A 16,174-nucleotide genomic window follows, 5' to 3' on the forward strand; every position below is an offset into this window, starting at 1 on the left:
TCTCAAACCTCTAATTCACTTATCTCATGTGTAGCTTTTAGTTTTGTGGACATTTAGGAACCATAAGAATATTTTCTAAGTTATTTGTAGGTTAGTTGCTAACTTTGGTTTTATGATCTTATGGTCCTTAGCTGTGACTGGGTAAGAACATTAAAATATAATGTACAAGTTCGAACTGTCTTAAAATAAGATCCCCTTCTTTCCGTGCAGGTTCTAAATGGTTCACTTAGTCGAAACAACTAGAAAGAAGGCATTTCTATACCAATTGGAATCATTCCTGTTGGTTCTTACAATTCATTAGTTTGGACAGTTTTGGGAGTTAGAGATCCAATTTCTACTACCATAGCTATTATGAAGGTAAAATTCATTATACATTTTCCATAATTTCTTAATATTCATTGTTGATACTGTTATAATTCGTACCTTTTAACAGCCGTCTTTGGTTATGATGTTATGCACTGAAAACCATATGCAACCTTATATTTGTTATATACTCATTTCAGATTTTTCCAATTGAAAATGATTTTCTTTTTTCAGATATGTAATGGGACCTTTTTATTTTTATTATTTTTCTTTTATGCTATTTGCTTCGGTGTTCCTTCCAATGCAGATTAGGCTATTAGATGCTCACAAGTGAAATGTTGTTGGTTTCAAGGTGGTCTTACTGCCACAGATGTTTTTGTTGTTGAGTGGATTCATACTGGTGTTATCCACTATGGGATGACAGTCTCGTATTATGGTTTTGTCAGTGATGGTAAGTCATAAACCTGTGATTAGTTCTTTTTAAATCTTTATTTCATTTTATTATTTTTATTATTATTATGATTTTGTGTGTGATGAATTAGTGTCCTAGGTGCTCGTTCTGTATTCAAGGAGAACTTATATAAGCTTGGTGATTTGGTTTGTTGATTTTCTTCTATGTTTTTTGAATGCTTATGTTGACTAATGCTTTGTGGTAAAGTTTAGGAAAAAAGTCGAGGCGAAGGCCTTGAAGTTTGAGATGTGCATAAATTGCATGCTTCACGTATGATCTTTCTAGGCAAATGTTAGCCATGTGGCCTGCAAGTTATTGAACTGGTTTATTTTTATTGTTGGTGGTCTAGGAAGAGGCAGGAGTGAGGCAACAGCTGACCACTTTTTGAGGATTGATTTAGATATTTAAGCCTTCTTAATATTGATAATAGGGCATATTTTAGATAAAGGGTTTAATATGTTAATGGACTTGGGCTTAATAAAACCACTGATTAATGTATTAAATTCCTGATAAATTAACTTCTCAACAATGCTCATAATTTAATCTGTGGGCTTGAGATTCATAAGTTCTACCATTCATTGCCAGGTTCTCGTGAGTTTTCATTTCAATCCAGTTCATGACAGAAGTAAGGACATACTTTTCCTAGCAATATGATAATTTGAACTTTAAATGATATTGGCCTGAATTGGTAAAGCCAAAGTAAGCTTTGGTATATTTTGAATCAACACGCTCATTTTGCACTTGCTTATGTATGATATTCCTTGGTACCCCAATGCACATTTGAGTGTTCTGAAACTGAAAAAAAAAAGCCGATATTGTATTCATATATAACAGTAATTATTTGTCTCCAATATAGGCATGAGTTTTAGTGTCATTTGTTAGTAATTGCATTACTGTTTTGCAGCCTACATATATGAAAATGTTGTTATCATCATAAATTTTTGTTACTCCTTCTGAATGACTTCTGAGTATTGCTTTAATTGGAAAAGGGTATATGTTTGAAACATTTCTTTTTCACCAGTTTGAAATGCATTTAGATTTGTTCATAACTTATTTATTGCAGTGCTGGAACTTTCGGAGAAATAACAAAAACGCTTTGGCCCTCTGCGGTATTTTGTTGCTGGATTTCTCAAGTTCTTATGTCTGCCAAAGTACAACTATGAAGTGGAATATCTTCCTGCATCAAAAGAGGATATGGAAGGGAGACACTCAACAGAACGTGAAATAGTGACATGTTAGACCTGTACACAGACATTATGAGGAAATCAAAAGATGGCATGCCCAGAGCCTCTAGTTTATCAAGTATTGATTCTATAATGACCATTAGTCGAATGTCTGTTGGAGATTCAGATACAACATGTAGTAGCACTCATGCTAACACTTAACCATCAGAGTATGTCCGTGGCCTGGATCCGAAAGCAAAATGCCTGTCTTTAGGGAGGACCAATGTAACAACAGAGCCAGAAGTTATTCATCCTCAGATACCACTATCTAAAACTCCAAATTGGCCAAGGACAAGGTTAAAGTCTTAGACAGACAAGGGGTGGACTGGTTTGACCATCACACATGGTCCCTCTAGATGCTCTTAGGGGAATACTGCAACCAACGATAGAGAAGATATATCTTCAACACTATCTGATCCAGGTCCAATTTGGGATGCTGAACCCAAGTGGGATACAAAGCCTAATTGGGTTGTGGAAAATCCAATTGAATTACCTAGACCTTTGGCTGATGTAGAAGCTGGTGCAAAGAAGGAAGTCATGCCTAGGCATGAAGATAAATGGATTGTTACTAAAGGTCAATTTCTTGGCATCTTAGTTTGCAACCATGCATGCAGAACTATGCAGAGTTCCTAGTTGGTAGCACCAAAAGCAGAGCATGATGACGATACCATGGATATGCTCTTAGTTCATGGAAGTGGGCGGTTTCGGTTGATGAGATTTTTCTTGTTGTTGCGATTAGGCCGACATCTTTCATTGCCATATGTTGAATATGTGAAGGTATGAGCTTTGGCTCTGATGATGCTTTCAATATTTGAGAGAAGGGCTTCTACTTGTGTAGCAAAGGAGGTTTGAACTAAAACCTCTGACCTTTTAATATTAAAGATATTCCATTAGGCATGAAGTACCCATCCAACAGTAATTGAGTCCATTTAATTGCATAAACAGCAGCTTAAGTCATAGGCGAGGACCTGAATGATGCAATTATGCTACAAAATTCTATACTGATTAGTAAGTGTATTTAGTTGTATTGGCATAAACTAACTTAACTTTTGATCAAACACAAGTTAAATCAGTGAAAATTAAGGTTGGAAAGCATACCCACAAAAGTTGTGGTATTAATGGTGAGCTTTTTCCACTCAATGGACAAATCATCTCTTCTTTGCTTCCAGAGCAGTGCAGACTTATTGGTCACTCTTTTAACCATCACACATAACTAGGAAAAGTGTTTGTGATTGTGCCAGAAGAAATGAAAATGAGCCTTTGATTTGAATTCTCTTTGACAAATTTTGTGGATATATGTGTTGTTTCACCACCAGAAGAAAGAAGAAAATTGCTTGTTAAATATTTTTCTCTGTTACTCCTGCATTGTGCCTTTACACAGTTGAGGTTCCTATAAATTTTTTGTTCGGTTATCCAGATTTCCTTTGCTGTTTATTTTTTTTTTAAATTATCACTATAATATGTTACTTTCTCTGATACATTGTTCCCCCTCGTTGGCTTCCGAGTGTGATCTGTTCAATGTAATGAAATTAGTTATATTTTTTCCTTAAATTTTTAATTTCTACTTGTCTTGTATTCATCATCGAATTGGTTCGGAGGGTAAATTCTTTCTCAACGTGTACTTAAAATAACAGTTCATTGTAATCTACAATTCATTAACCTACGTTAGCTGTTCTTTGTTACCAACTGTTATCAGAAAAACTTGGAGTAGACAGTGACAAGTTGAATCTTCCACCTCACATTTCTCATGTATTAGATTAAATGTAATATATAGACATAAACCATTATCATCTTTTAAAATATTGTGATGGTTTCCAGGATATGCGACACGTGTAGGATAGGCAAGAAATATGAATATGGTATACACTGCATAGAAAAGAGTCATGTCAATGTAGTGTTAGCTAAGGCTGAGAGGTTGAGGTTGAGAGTGAATTGAAAATTGAGAGAAGAGTAGAAAGATTGATTAAAGAGAAGAGTTAAACAAGATGAGTGGTACAAACCTGGCTCTATCATCAGCGACATCTTCGCTAATAAATCGCCCTCTTTTTTCAAATTCATCATGTTTCTCCTCATGTGTTGCAGTTTCTTCCTTCTCCGTTCGCGACAATAATGAGAATAGCAAGAGAAGAAAAGGGCGGATGATCTGTTGCCAAGTGGCTGTTAAACCCAACAATTTACCGCCATCCCTAAGACTTGAGACCAATCCATCTGAACACGAAGCTAAGATTGGTGCAAAAGTTTGAGTCAAAGTTCCTTTGAAAGTGTACCATGTCCCTAGGGTTCCCAAGGTTGATCTCATTGGTATGGAAGGTGTGCTCAAGCAATACATTGTCGTTTTTAAAGGAAAGAAAATCTCCGCCAATCTGCCTTATAAGGTCGAGTTTGTTTCACAAGTTGAAGGTCGTGGATCTGTCAAGTTCTTTGCCCATCTCAAGGAAGATGAGTTCGATTACCTTGATTAATTATTTATCCATATTTTATTAGTTCTCTGGTAACAACCAACGATAATTGTTACTAGTTTGTACGAATTTCACATCGATTCGCATGTTGTGCTAATTATTTTTATAATTATCCTTATTTTCACTTGCGGCTATGTTCTGTTATAAGACTAGTATCTGGTTTATTTATTTATTTATTTATTTATTTATTTTGGGAATGAAGCTGAACTAAGGCTTTTCTTCTAGTCTGGGTTGTTACTAATACTATTTTCTTATACAACTCACTATTCACCATAAGCATCCCAAATTCTGTTGCCGAGTTCAGCAAAATTAGGGAAATTGTGTCAGTGAGCTCCAGGCTATCATACGTGGATCATTAGAAATCAGAGAATATCTTCAAACCGTGGATACAGTTAGAAAAATAGGCATGTTCTCCGTTGGTGATGATGAGAACATCTTTTTTGCCTTGAATAACTTAGCATCATTAACGTAGATTTTAACCAGGAAAATGCGTGATCCCTTGTGAAGCATGTACTTGACAGACATTCAATCTAGTCATCATAATTGAAAGCAAGCATAATGCAAATATACAAGTTTGGAATTTACATTAGGTCCATGTTACAATATGAATCAAAGAAATAGAGTTGAGAAGCTTCTGGTTGAATATGGCAAATTACACAGTTTACAGTGTGTGGCATTGATCTTTGTGAGAATAGGAAATTGATGTGATCTTTGTGGATTTGGATATGAGGCTTCTTTTAAGTAAAGATGTTCTTCACTCTGTTGCCATCACTGTTGAGTTGCAGGGAGCTTAATGAATTTACCATATTTTTTCATTTTAAGTGTTTTTTCTTGTTTGACTAAATCTTAACCACACATCAGATTGGTGAAAGAAATTCCAAGATTAGAATTGATTTTTCTCTAATTTTTACTCCTAAACTTCTTACTGAGATTATTTTGGAAGCCTGATTTAGTGAGGAAATGTAGGTAGTAGAAATGATGTTATCAACTTACTGAAGTACCAAAAACTTGTATGGAGATTCAAGATCGAATATCATATTAAAATAATTACACTTGATTAACTATTTATTCTCCTTTGTGTTCTGCATAGTTCTTATGTTAGGATCTTTCGTGTTGGTGTCTGAATCATATACTTTAGTTTGCATTAATTATGAGATCTGAAATGAGATCTCTTTAAGTCAGCTTAAAATTAACATTAGATTGTCTGAAAGGATTGAGTGATTTTTGGCCTCTGTTGCTATGCTTGGCTTAATGCCATCGGTACAGTACTGTACATTGTGTGCAAAATAAGTTGTACATGATGAAAATCAAATATAATAAATTATTTCTTGCTTTTTTTATCCTGATCTGCTAGATTTCTTATAAGACTGGCTTTTAGAAATAAGAAAGCTTTACTGAATGAATTTTGGTTGTAATGTTTCTAATTGAAATTTTTTTATCTCAAAGGGTGTGGAAAAACTCTAATAATGATATGGGCTTTAATGCTTGCTTATTTATTTTGAAAGGCTTCGGTTGAATTACAAGTCCTGTATCTTTGTGATTGTGTTTCTTATTTTGATGGTATTGCAGCCACTGCACACACTCTGAAGCTTCTTCCTTGTCAAATGTCAATAGCACTATGAATTCCTAAAGTTAAGGAGAAGCAAGCAGTTAACCTGCTATGATATAAGTTATTGTGTGAGGCAATATGGCTCTTCAGATCATTGTTGGATCATTGTCAGATCACTGTATAGTCTCTATAGTTTTAATAACTTAATGGCAGAACTGAGTCATGTAGCAGAGGCAGAGGAATACTAATATATAGTAGATATTTAATTAATCCTAATAACCGTTATCATTACAAGTGCTTTGTTTCACTGGCTAACATAAGAAGAATGGATGGGTGATAATCTCCTGTCTAATTTGTGCTAATAGATTTGATTGTAACCTAATGTTGTTCTTCCTCATCTTACCTTATTTTTTCTTTTTTGCGTGATTCCTGTGTATGCCGTGATTTCAGAAAATAGAACAAGAGTTACATATTCTAAAATCAATGGAGAGTTCAATTTGTGCTGCATTTTACTTCAAAGCTGCATAATTTGGTCTTGATATAGATCTTATATTGTCAAGATAAGTTTGGGTGGATGCTTATAACATAGTTTTGACCGCTATAATGATTTGGTGTCGCCAAGCGTTGAAAGTTAGACCCAAGGAAGTTTGTATTCTTTTATCTACTTAAGACATGAAGAAAGAAATTAGATTTAATATAACCTGAACGATTTTAATATTTTTACGAACCTCCCGCAAGGTCTATTGTGGATGTAGTCATTGTCTCCTGCAGTTGATGTAAGAAATTGTCAACATTGACTTGGCAAAGCCCAAGTTGTGGTTGTAGATGAAAGTTTCAATGTCCTTAGCAGTCATAATATGATCCAAAGCAACTCAGCGTGAGGAGTATTAGAAATGAAAAACACATTGTCGAATTTGAAATGGAAAATTACATTTCTGATCATACATTTCGTGTTGGTGTTACGTTTCTTCAAATTTATATTTTTTGCAGGTTTGGTAAAGAGAGATTGGTCATAGATTTCTTGCTATATAGGCATCTAATCAATTTATTCGTCTAGGCACAATACAAATATAAAGCAAAGAGTATGGAATGAGAATTTGATTGAAATCGAGTTGGATGTTTCACTAAAAAGGAAAGGATTGGCATAGGCGTTAGTGGTGAAAGAGAAAAAGATTTTATGTAAATAGGTGAGAGAGGACAAATGAGTTAATGATATGATTGATTGTTGACCTGTTGTTGATGAAATGTAGAATTTTGTGTTTGATGTTAGCCACATAAAACAAGATTCTAATAGTGGCATAAGATAACATGAATCTCCTGTTTTAAGCTAGTGGCTAATAGTGTGTTCGCATCTCATGATGTCTTTGTTTCTACTGTAATCATTTTTTGTAATCAGGTTCGATTTAAAACAATTAATTCGATTTAATTTGATATTTGGTTTGTTTTAAAACAAATTCAATCTCAAATCTCTCTTATCTATTATATAATTTATCTTATTAGTAATATAATTCATTTCGTTGATTATCCTTAACGATATTTTTAATCAATTTAATTAAATCTGAACATGAGATTGAATAGTAAAAAAAAAAAGAAAAAAGAGAAAGATAACATGAAAAAAATAGGGAGAAAGAAAGAAAGATAACGTGAATAGAGAGCCACGCGGTTCAACCCTTAAAATAAAAATTAAAAGTAACAGAAAGAAGGAATGATTATAGAAAAAGAAAGCTAGATAAATAAGATATGAAGAAAAAGGTAAGGTGATTCAATTTTTAGTTGGAGTGGGAGGGAGCTTTAACTTGGGCCGGACCCAGACCCGGACCCGGACAAGCGGGAGGTCTAAGTTTCTTACCGTCCAACTTCAAGGAAGAGGGTCGGTAGTTTTCACCATGGGCCATCTATCTCAATCACAAATGCACAATCCATTGTTTACCCAAATATAATTTCAAATATTTTTGTCTTTCGTATTTTATTAATTACCTTGATTTTCCCCCCTCCTCTTCTCTCCTCCGGATTAATTTAATTTGTTGAGTTTAGTTTGAATTGAGTTGCACATTGTTTCGTTGAAGTCTCCTCACTTCTTCTCTGTCACGCACCCCTCTTCTTCTAATAAATATTCCGTCATTTAATTTTCAACCCATTTTTCTTTGAAATAATACAAACACCAATTTCCTTACCTGCATTTTAGTTTCTTTGTTAGATTTTTTGGATGCTTATGACATACTACTACTGCTGTACTCACCCGCCGTAATCACCGCCATTGCCTTCCCATTCAACCTAACTCTCAGCTACTGGTATGCTAAACTGTGTCCTTCACTCTTTTTCTGTTTTTTTAGCAATTTCTTTATTTATGTATTTTTTCTTCGTTCTGATCTCTCAGTTTTCATCTTTTGTGATTTTTCAGTGATACGAGGAAGATTAACACAGCATAATTTTCTTCAGATTTGATTTTGGAATTGAATGTCAGGCGCATTAATAGGGTTTTTTCCGCTGTTCCATTCAAAATGACTACCAAACGCGCTTACAAGCTACGTATCCTTCTAGGGTTTTAAATACACCTTGCTCCTTCAGATCTCTTCTCTTTTAATCTTTAATTTGTTGTCATTGTTGTTTATATGCTAATGAGTTTGGTTCCCTTGACTAGAACACTATTTTTTTAGAGGAATTTGTAGCACATGCTTCTACAGTCAATTGTCTCAAGATTGGAAGGAAGTCATCGAGGGTTTTGGTCACTGGAGGTGAAGATCACAAGGTCAATCTCTGGGCCATCGGTAAACCCAATGCCATTCTGGTCAGTTATCTTTCTTTATTTCATCTTGTTTTATGTCTCACAGAACACGCACACAAAAGAAAAGTTCCTTTTCAACCTTTTATTGTACTGAGGGCTATACTTGATGGTTTTATTAATGGTAATAAGTACACATACTGAAAAACCAAATAACGTGGTGAATGCCATTTGGCTAAACTATCATTTCCTTTCTATTATCCAGAGTCTGTCTGGACATTCTAGTGGAATCGATTCTGTAAGCTTTGATTCTTCAGAAGTTTTAGTGGCTGCTGGAGCAGCTAGTGGTACAATCAAGCTTTGGGATTTAGAGGAGGCAAAGAGTAAGCTTCTTAATTTTGTTTATGCTTTGCAAAAAAAATGATGCTTTCAACTTCATTAAAAAAATTATATCTATATTGATTATACTTTATTCTGTTGCATCATATTATTATTATTATTATTTTCGTAGTTGTCCGCACACTTACTGGTCACAGATCCAACTGCATATCTGTGGACTTCCATCCATTTGGGGAATTCTTTGCGTCTGGCTCTCTTGACACAAATCTTAAGATATGGGATATCAGAAAGAAGGGATGTATCCACACATATAAGGGCCATACCAGAGGGGTGAATGCCATTAGATTTACTCCAGATGGTCGTTGGGTTGTATCTGGAGGAGAAGACAATACTGTGAAGGTTAGAATTTCTTTCCTTGTAGTTCAGGTGCATTTGGAATTTATGTATCCACAGTTATATGATAAAGATAAAAGCATTTGCGCATAAATAAATTTTGTGGCTGACTTTTGTACACAATCTAAACAGCTGTGGGATCTCACTGCGGGAAAGCTGTTGCATGACTTCAAATGTCATGAAGGTCAGGTTCAGTGCATTGATTTTCATCCTCATGAATTTCTGCTGGCAACAGGTTAGTTATATTTCTCATTTGTTATAAATAATTTTGTACTGCAAGTATAATTTGTCTACAGTTTGACTAGTTCTGCAATTTAATATCTGGCCTATTTATTACTCTTATAATATTATTTGGTAATTATAGAGTCACAATTGAGAGATAATGTATATGTTTGTTCCTGGGTGCTTTCCCCATCAATTCTCCTCCTTCCTATCGAAAGTACTTGTAGAGATAATTACTAAGTGAATATACAGCTCCAAACTATATATGGTATATTTGCATAGGTGTTGCCATAAGTTATTGCTTGATGCAGAGTTAGCCTAAATGAATATTATAGTTGGGTAAATTCAACACCTCACGCTTGGCTCCTCCATATTCTTTCTTTAAAATTACGGGAAATAATATGTGAATTTTCTAATTTTCCAGTTTTTTACTTTTGTTTCCTGTTAAACATTGTCATTCTGGTTATGCATTGATGTTGATTCTGTCATTTGTGCAAAATTTTTAGTAAAGAGAGCATGAGTTGATCTTAGGTTTAAGAACATCATCTCAGTTGTTGCCAAAATTTGGTTTCATGATTTATGAGATATTTTGGTATTGCTTTTGTTCAGGTTCAGCTGATAGGACTGTGAAATTTTGGGACCTTGAAACTTTTGAACTGATTGGTTCAGCTGGCCCTGAGGTAATTTTATGCCTTATTGAGTTATCGTTTTTTGAATTTTTGTGGATTCCCACATCAATAAGATAAAACGAAAATGTCTGTGTAAATTTCCTTCTTTACTGCAGACCACTGGAGTGCGCTGTTTGACCTTTAATCCCGATGGGAGGACCTTACTCTGTGGATTGCATGAGAGTCTGAAGGTAAGTCGTATTTATAGTTTCATCCATTTTTCTACGCACATCGTATGCTAGGTAAGTCGTCTGAAGATGCTTTTGATTTTCTTTTTAATTTCTATCTCAATGCAGGTTTTCTCCTGGGAACCAATTAGATGTCATGACGCTGTGGATGTGGGATGGTCAAGATTGTCAGATCTTAATGTACATGAGGGAAAACTCCTTGGCTGCTCGTATAATCAAAGTTGTGTGGGAGTGTGGGTTGTAGACATCTCGGTATTACTTATTTTTGTTTACTCTTGATAATGCTTTTATTTGTTTTCTAGTGCGGTTGTAACTGATCACATTTTAAACTACTGTGTTGTGTTGTTTTATCTCACACACAGCGCATAGAGCCATATGCTGTTGGCAGTGTTACCCAATCAAATTGCCTTTCAGAATGTAAATCTAGTTCAGGTGGGAATTTGTCGGTACAAAATGAGAACATTGGTAAGGCTAGTTTGGGAAGGTTATCTGTTTCACAAAATTCAGATCCCTTGATGAAGGAAACAAAATCTATTGGAAGGTTATCTGTTTCTCAAAATTCAGATCCTGCTAAGGAGGCAAAAATTTTGTCATGTATGTTGTGTTAAAATTTACTGTCATTTTAGCTTGATATTCCATTCTATTCTGTTTTTTTTTTTATCCCCTTCATTATTTCTTCATATTTCTTGGTATAAACTTCCATTTTTTGTCTATAGTGTGACATATGCTTCTGATTCTTGGTTCTCTATCCTGGTTGAAGCCACAGGAGGTGTTCCTGGTACCCCTCAAAAGGTCAATTTAAATACAGCTCCAAAGACAAGTGTGACCAGTTCTGTATCAGCTCCTAGTGCAACAGTTTCAAAGAGGAACTCTACAAAAGTCAATTCAACATCCAACGTTTCAGTCTTGAACAAGTCAGATATTGTACCTGTTATTGTCCCCAGAACAAATACTAGGTTTGAGCAATCAGCTGAATCCAGAAAAGAAGTTGACATTGTTGGAAGAACAATGCCGTTTTCTTTGCAATCTAAGACAGCTGATTTCCGGAAGTTTCCAAATGGTGGAGATGAGGTTGACCGGCCAACTGTCCATGTTCTCTCTGAAATCACAGGTTCTAAGGCTTCTGAATTTGGTAGTGTTGCAGATCGGAATACCTTCCCTGCAGTTAAAGGCTCAGTCCAGGGAGTATCTGCTGCTGAAAGGAACATGAAGGATGATAGGTTTGTAGTATCTGGTCAGAGTGAATCAATGCCAATGTCAGAGTCTCCTGCTAGCAACCAGGATAATAGATGTATGTATGCATACCTTCAAAATATTCTTTTCTCATTCAATTTAAATTTTATTTTGGTCTTGATGTTTGTTGGTAGTTCGCTTATGAAGGTGTTGTGAATTTTCTTTATCTTCTTGCATGTGCTTAGCTTCATCTTTTGGTATGCACATAGACTAGAACACAACATATACTGCAATATCTCAAATATATGTCTAGGTCACCAGTCTTGATAGTTGCTATAAAGTTTCTGAGTCTTAATGCCCATTTAATATGGTTTTAGACAGATGCCTTTGCAGTTTAAATGTCGTCCGAATTACTATAATTTTTTTTATCAATATCTTTAGCTTTTTTGCCGTTACTTGTGTTGCTTGAATTTCAGTTCATGTGTTTAGATTTTCTATATTTGATAACCTCTTTTTGAGAATGTTTTAGTCTATATATAGTTTTTATACGTTGATCACTTGGCAATGACATGTTGAACTTTAAACTTTAAAGCTCTAAACGTGCATTTCAGATGACTGTTTGCACGATGACAGTTTGGGCAATAAATCAACTAGAGATGCTTTTCCTATGGAAAGTCAAAAAAGAGGTATAGATGTGCCTAATTCATTGTTTATGGTTATAAGCAATCTGTTAGTGTCTAACTTTTCTTACATTCTGAAAACAAATTTAGGAAGAATGCGTCCACTTGTCATAAATTGGGAGAAAAGAGGAAGATCTCCTCATTATGAGAGACAGACTTCTAGTATTTCCCAGGGAACAGTATCTACTGGAAGCATGCCTCAGTTCAATGTGGTATGAACAAATTTTATTTTGGATTGGACACTAACTGTAGTTGTAAGAGCTGACTATGGCATTATATATTTTCCTTACCATTGTCAATGAACATTTTCAGAAGTAAGAAATATTTTTTTCAAAGATATTATGTTATTAGTCTCATTTCATCTTTCTTCCTGTAAATTTGTATATCTATTCAGTAATTTTGAACGTGAAGCTCTCATTGAAGGAAGTGGGGCCCTGTTCCTTGCTTTGTATATCAAACTAACAGCCAGAAGAAAGCCAATTCCCTACAAGTTTTAGCATTAGTCATAAATCGCAAGAAACAATTTATCATACTATAAATCAAAGAGAAGGAAAGCCTCATCTCCACAACATCCCCAATAGTGTAATTGAACTACCCTAAATGGCTTGCTTCACAATTTTAGATGGAATAGTGAAGCAAAGGAACTTCGACTTTTTAAATATAGCTTATATGTTGTTTCCATACAATCTTTTCTGAGTTTGGCTCCTTTAATAAAGAATCTGATGGAATAGTGAATTAGTACCTTTTTTCTTTTTTGATGAACTAATATTTATCAATTTAGTCTAATGTGTATAAAGTTTGGGGATTTGGAGCTGAGAGGCTGCCTTTGGAACTGAGCTGGTGATACAAAGACTGTCACCATCATGTGGAGCCATAGGCCGACCGGATCTACTTACTCAAAATCGCATGTATTATCTTTCGCATTTTGTTTGAAGCTACTGATAATTTTTACCTCTGGTCAATGTTGTGTTATAAAGATGTTCTTTGTGTATGTATAATAAATATATGGACAATCTTGAGAAATCCTTCTAAAATTTTCATTTCAGCCTAGTTTGAACGAGGTTATTGTACCTTTTAAGTGAAGTGAGAGTGAAGTTATGGTTGCCTTCATTGATTATTAACAGCATGTTTCCCCATAGGTTTAAAAATTTTACAGATTTGCATTTTATGGTGTATGTTTAGATGAAAACTGTAATTGAATGACCCTTAAATATTTCTCTCGTTCAACAAATGTCTTTGTGTTTTCAAGTTTTCATTTTTTACTTTAACTTTCTTGCTGTGTGCTAATTTATGCTATTTTGTCACTTAATGTTATAAAGCTTAAACCGAGAGGATATACTCCAGCTGTCAAAAAAGAAATGGTTTATGCTAGTGATGAGGATGCTACTGCAGATGTAATGGAAACACATGATCAGTTTGTCAGCTGCATGCAATCACGTTTGGCTAAGTTACAGGTATTCTTCTACAGAGTTATCCTACTAGATACCAAGAAACTCTTTGGTTCTTCTGAAGCATGAATGTTAGGGAAGTTACTCTCATTTGACACTTGAAAAACTATAGTATGATTTTAAATCTTTCTCAATTCAGGAGACATCATCTTGGAGAATGTTATTCATCTGACCTTTTATTGAATTAGACTGTTTATTAAGCTTCTTGCTCTAGACGTTGAATAAGAAATAGGTGTTTTGAGATCCTTATAATATTTTTCAAACATTTTAGTTGTTTTGCTAGCTCTTGGTTTCCTACTCTGGTGTTTTGTTCAATTACTATTTGTTGAGTTTCACATATTCTGATAAATATATCCTCTACTTATTTGGTTTTGTCTAAACAGCTTTACTCTTTTTTACTAAGTATCAATTGTTAAATCAAAATATTCTTTCAATGGATATTTTATTAGCAAATTCTAAGTCAACCAAGCTAGTTAAATTTCTATCTAAATTTCCGCTATGTAATTCTTTGGTTCTGGCCTTTCTATTTCTCCCTTGTTTACATTATAGAATCTATATCTTAGAACCTCTCCAATTCATACTCTCAAATATTCCTTAGCTTGTTTAATCTTAGCTGCAGCCTTCTTGGTTTGGGTATTATTGTATGACATTTGTTAATATTAAAAGTTGCTGATTCTTTGCTTGACCATGTGTAGGCTGTTTCTAGATATTGGGAAAGGAACGATTTCAAGGGGGCCATAAGTGCTATGCAAAAGATGGCCGATCATGCTGTAAGAGCTTGTTTTTCAATAAAATGTTCTTCCATTTCAAAAGATCAGATGTTGAAACAAATATTTAGTTGCCCTGTTTCCGGTGCCATTTAAATTGCAGGTCCTTGCTGATGTAATAAGCATTGTAACTGAGAAAATTGACATAGTGACGTTGGATATTTGCACTTGTCTTCTTCCTCTTCTGTCAGGTCTTCTTGAAAGTGACATGGATAGGTAAGAAGATTGTGATATTTTCTTGTTTTAGTATCCAATAGTGAATCCCACTTTTGCAGATCCAGAAGTGTTTTTGCTATGTATCTTTTCCCAATCCGTGAGTAATTTCTTTTTTTTAAGTGAGAACTTATGAATTTGTAGAAGTGAGAAGTTATAAATCATGTTTCAGTAAAAAATTTTCAGTCCTTTGTGGATTCCAACACAAGCCAGGAATTCTTCATAAAAACTCTTCTATTACTTGTGCAAATACCTTTGCGTCAAGTAAGAACTTCTTAGTTTCCTTTGTATGCTTATAAATTTGTAGATCTTTTTCTGAACCTAAAAACTGATGGAGAGGAGGTCAGAATTTTTATTTTCCTTTGCTTGGGACAACCTGCTTGATTTTTAAATGCAATATTATCACATTTATTAATTTTGCGGGTTGAGGTATCAGCGGTTTAACAGTTTGTCCATATTTAGGCATTTAAGTATCTCTCTGGACATGCTGCTTAAGCTTGTTAGAATATTTGGTTCAATGATCTATTCAACATTGTCAGCATCAGCATCTGTGGGGGTTGATATTGAGGCTGAGCAAAGGTTTGTCCAATTTTGTCTTGAATTTCTTTGTTCAGTTATAGATGGGAGAATAGTTTATTAAATGGTATGACAATCTAATGCTCACTTGGATTTGTAGGATGGAACGCTGCAACCTCTGCTTTGTAGAGCTGGAAAAAGTCAAGTGCTGCTTGCCGACTCTGACCAGGTTAGTAATACAATCATTCTTATTTATGGTTTCTCTTTGTTGGATATTTCAATGAATAATGCTGGAGATGTCATTCTATGTTTTTGTTGTTGTTTTTTCATTCCTTTTTTTCCCTGTAGAAGAGGGGGTTCTGTCGCAAAATCTGCTCAAGAATTGAGTTTGGCACTCCAAGAAGTTTCATGAGTGAAATCGTGGTGGGCTTAAATGCAGGCTGCAGCCAGTTTCAAGTTTGCATGGATTAATTTGTTAAGTTGCTATGGAATTGAAATTTGTTGGTGCAAGAAAGCATTATTTGATTTCTTTCCTTGCCCTGGGTCCTCAATGTACATTGCTAACTGGAGGCATTGCATTGGCCACTAAATTAACTGGAAAAGGAGGTAAATAGAACCTGCTGCTGGTTTCTGCACAGTTAGCAACTATCAACTCTGAACCTGCAAGGCCGTCCACATTATATTTCCTTCTAACCCAATCGGTAGCTCATCCAGATGTACCTTTTGTTTGTGTGTGTGTGTGTGTCTTTTTTTTTTTTTTTAAATCTAATTATTGTTTTCAACGTGCATATACAAACTCCTAACACATGGACTCTCAACCTAATCAAATCTTGAAACATAGCAAGCTGAGGTTATATTGA

The 16,174-nt window shown here is 34.8% G+C and overlaps 1 protein-coding gene and 1 pseudogene across 5 annotated transcripts; both read left to right on the forward strand.

The window, feature by feature from the left end:
- The first annotated feature begins 214 nt into the window (after positions 1-214).
- Positions 215-16,174, forward strand: LOC123216789 (katanin p80 WD40 repeat-containing subunit B1 homolog KTN80.4-like). Of its 5 annotated transcripts, none has more exons than XM_044637358.1 (21): positions 215-357; positions 611-754; positions 8,171-8,276; positions 8,387-8,514; positions 8,643-8,773; positions 8,973-9,090; positions 9,219-9,445; positions 9,572-9,674; positions 10,271-10,341; positions 10,446-10,520; positions 10,626-10,769; positions 10,880-11,111; positions 11,278-11,808; positions 12,302-12,376; positions 12,461-12,582; positions 13,690-13,824; positions 14,514-14,588; positions 14,689-14,801; positions 15,261-15,377; positions 15,475-15,543; positions 15,663-16,174. In XM_044637358.1, exons 4-21 carry the CDS (start codon positions 8,487-8,489, stop codon positions 15,724-15,726), a joined length of 2,430 nt encoding a protein of 809 aa, XP_044493293.1. In that variant the 5' UTR covers positions 215-357; positions 611-754; positions 8,171-8,276; positions 8,387-8,486; the 3' UTR covers positions 15,727-16,174. The 5 variants fall into 5 exon arrangements, with proteins under 5 accessions (XP_044493293.1, XP_044493294.1, XP_044493297.1 ...); XM_044637359.1 differs by having other exon boundaries at positions 8,183-8,276; XM_044637361.1 differs by lacking the exons at positions 215-357; positions 611-754 and having other exon boundaries at positions 7,887-8,276; positions 8,643-8,753.
- LOC123216790 lies at positions 1,841-4,624 on the forward strand (annotated as a pseudogene).

This window comes from Mangifera indica, chromosome 5 (assembly GCF_011075055.1).
Source record: "Mangifera indica cultivar Alphonso chromosome 5, CATAS_Mindica_2.1, whole genome shotgun sequence".
NCBI classification, from domain to species: domain Eukaryota; kingdom Viridiplantae; phylum Streptophyta; class Magnoliopsida; order Sapindales; family Anacardiaceae; genus Mangifera; species Mangifera indica.

What these genes read in the sequence shown, in the direction of transcription:
- LOC123216789 (XM_044637358.1), top strand. Translation starts at nt 8,487, where the DNA reads ATGACTACCAAACGCGCTTACAAGCTAC. An exon ending in CAAACGCGCTTACAAGCTAC is followed by an intron (nt 8,515 to 8,642) that starts GTATCCTTCTAG and finishes CTATTTTTTTAG; the next exon opens with AGGAATTTGTAGCACATGCT. An exon ending in CTTGAAAGTGACATGGATAG is followed by an intron (nt 14,802 to 15,260) that starts GTAAGAAGATTG and finishes GTCCATATTTAG; the next exon opens with GCATTTAAGTATCTCTCTGG.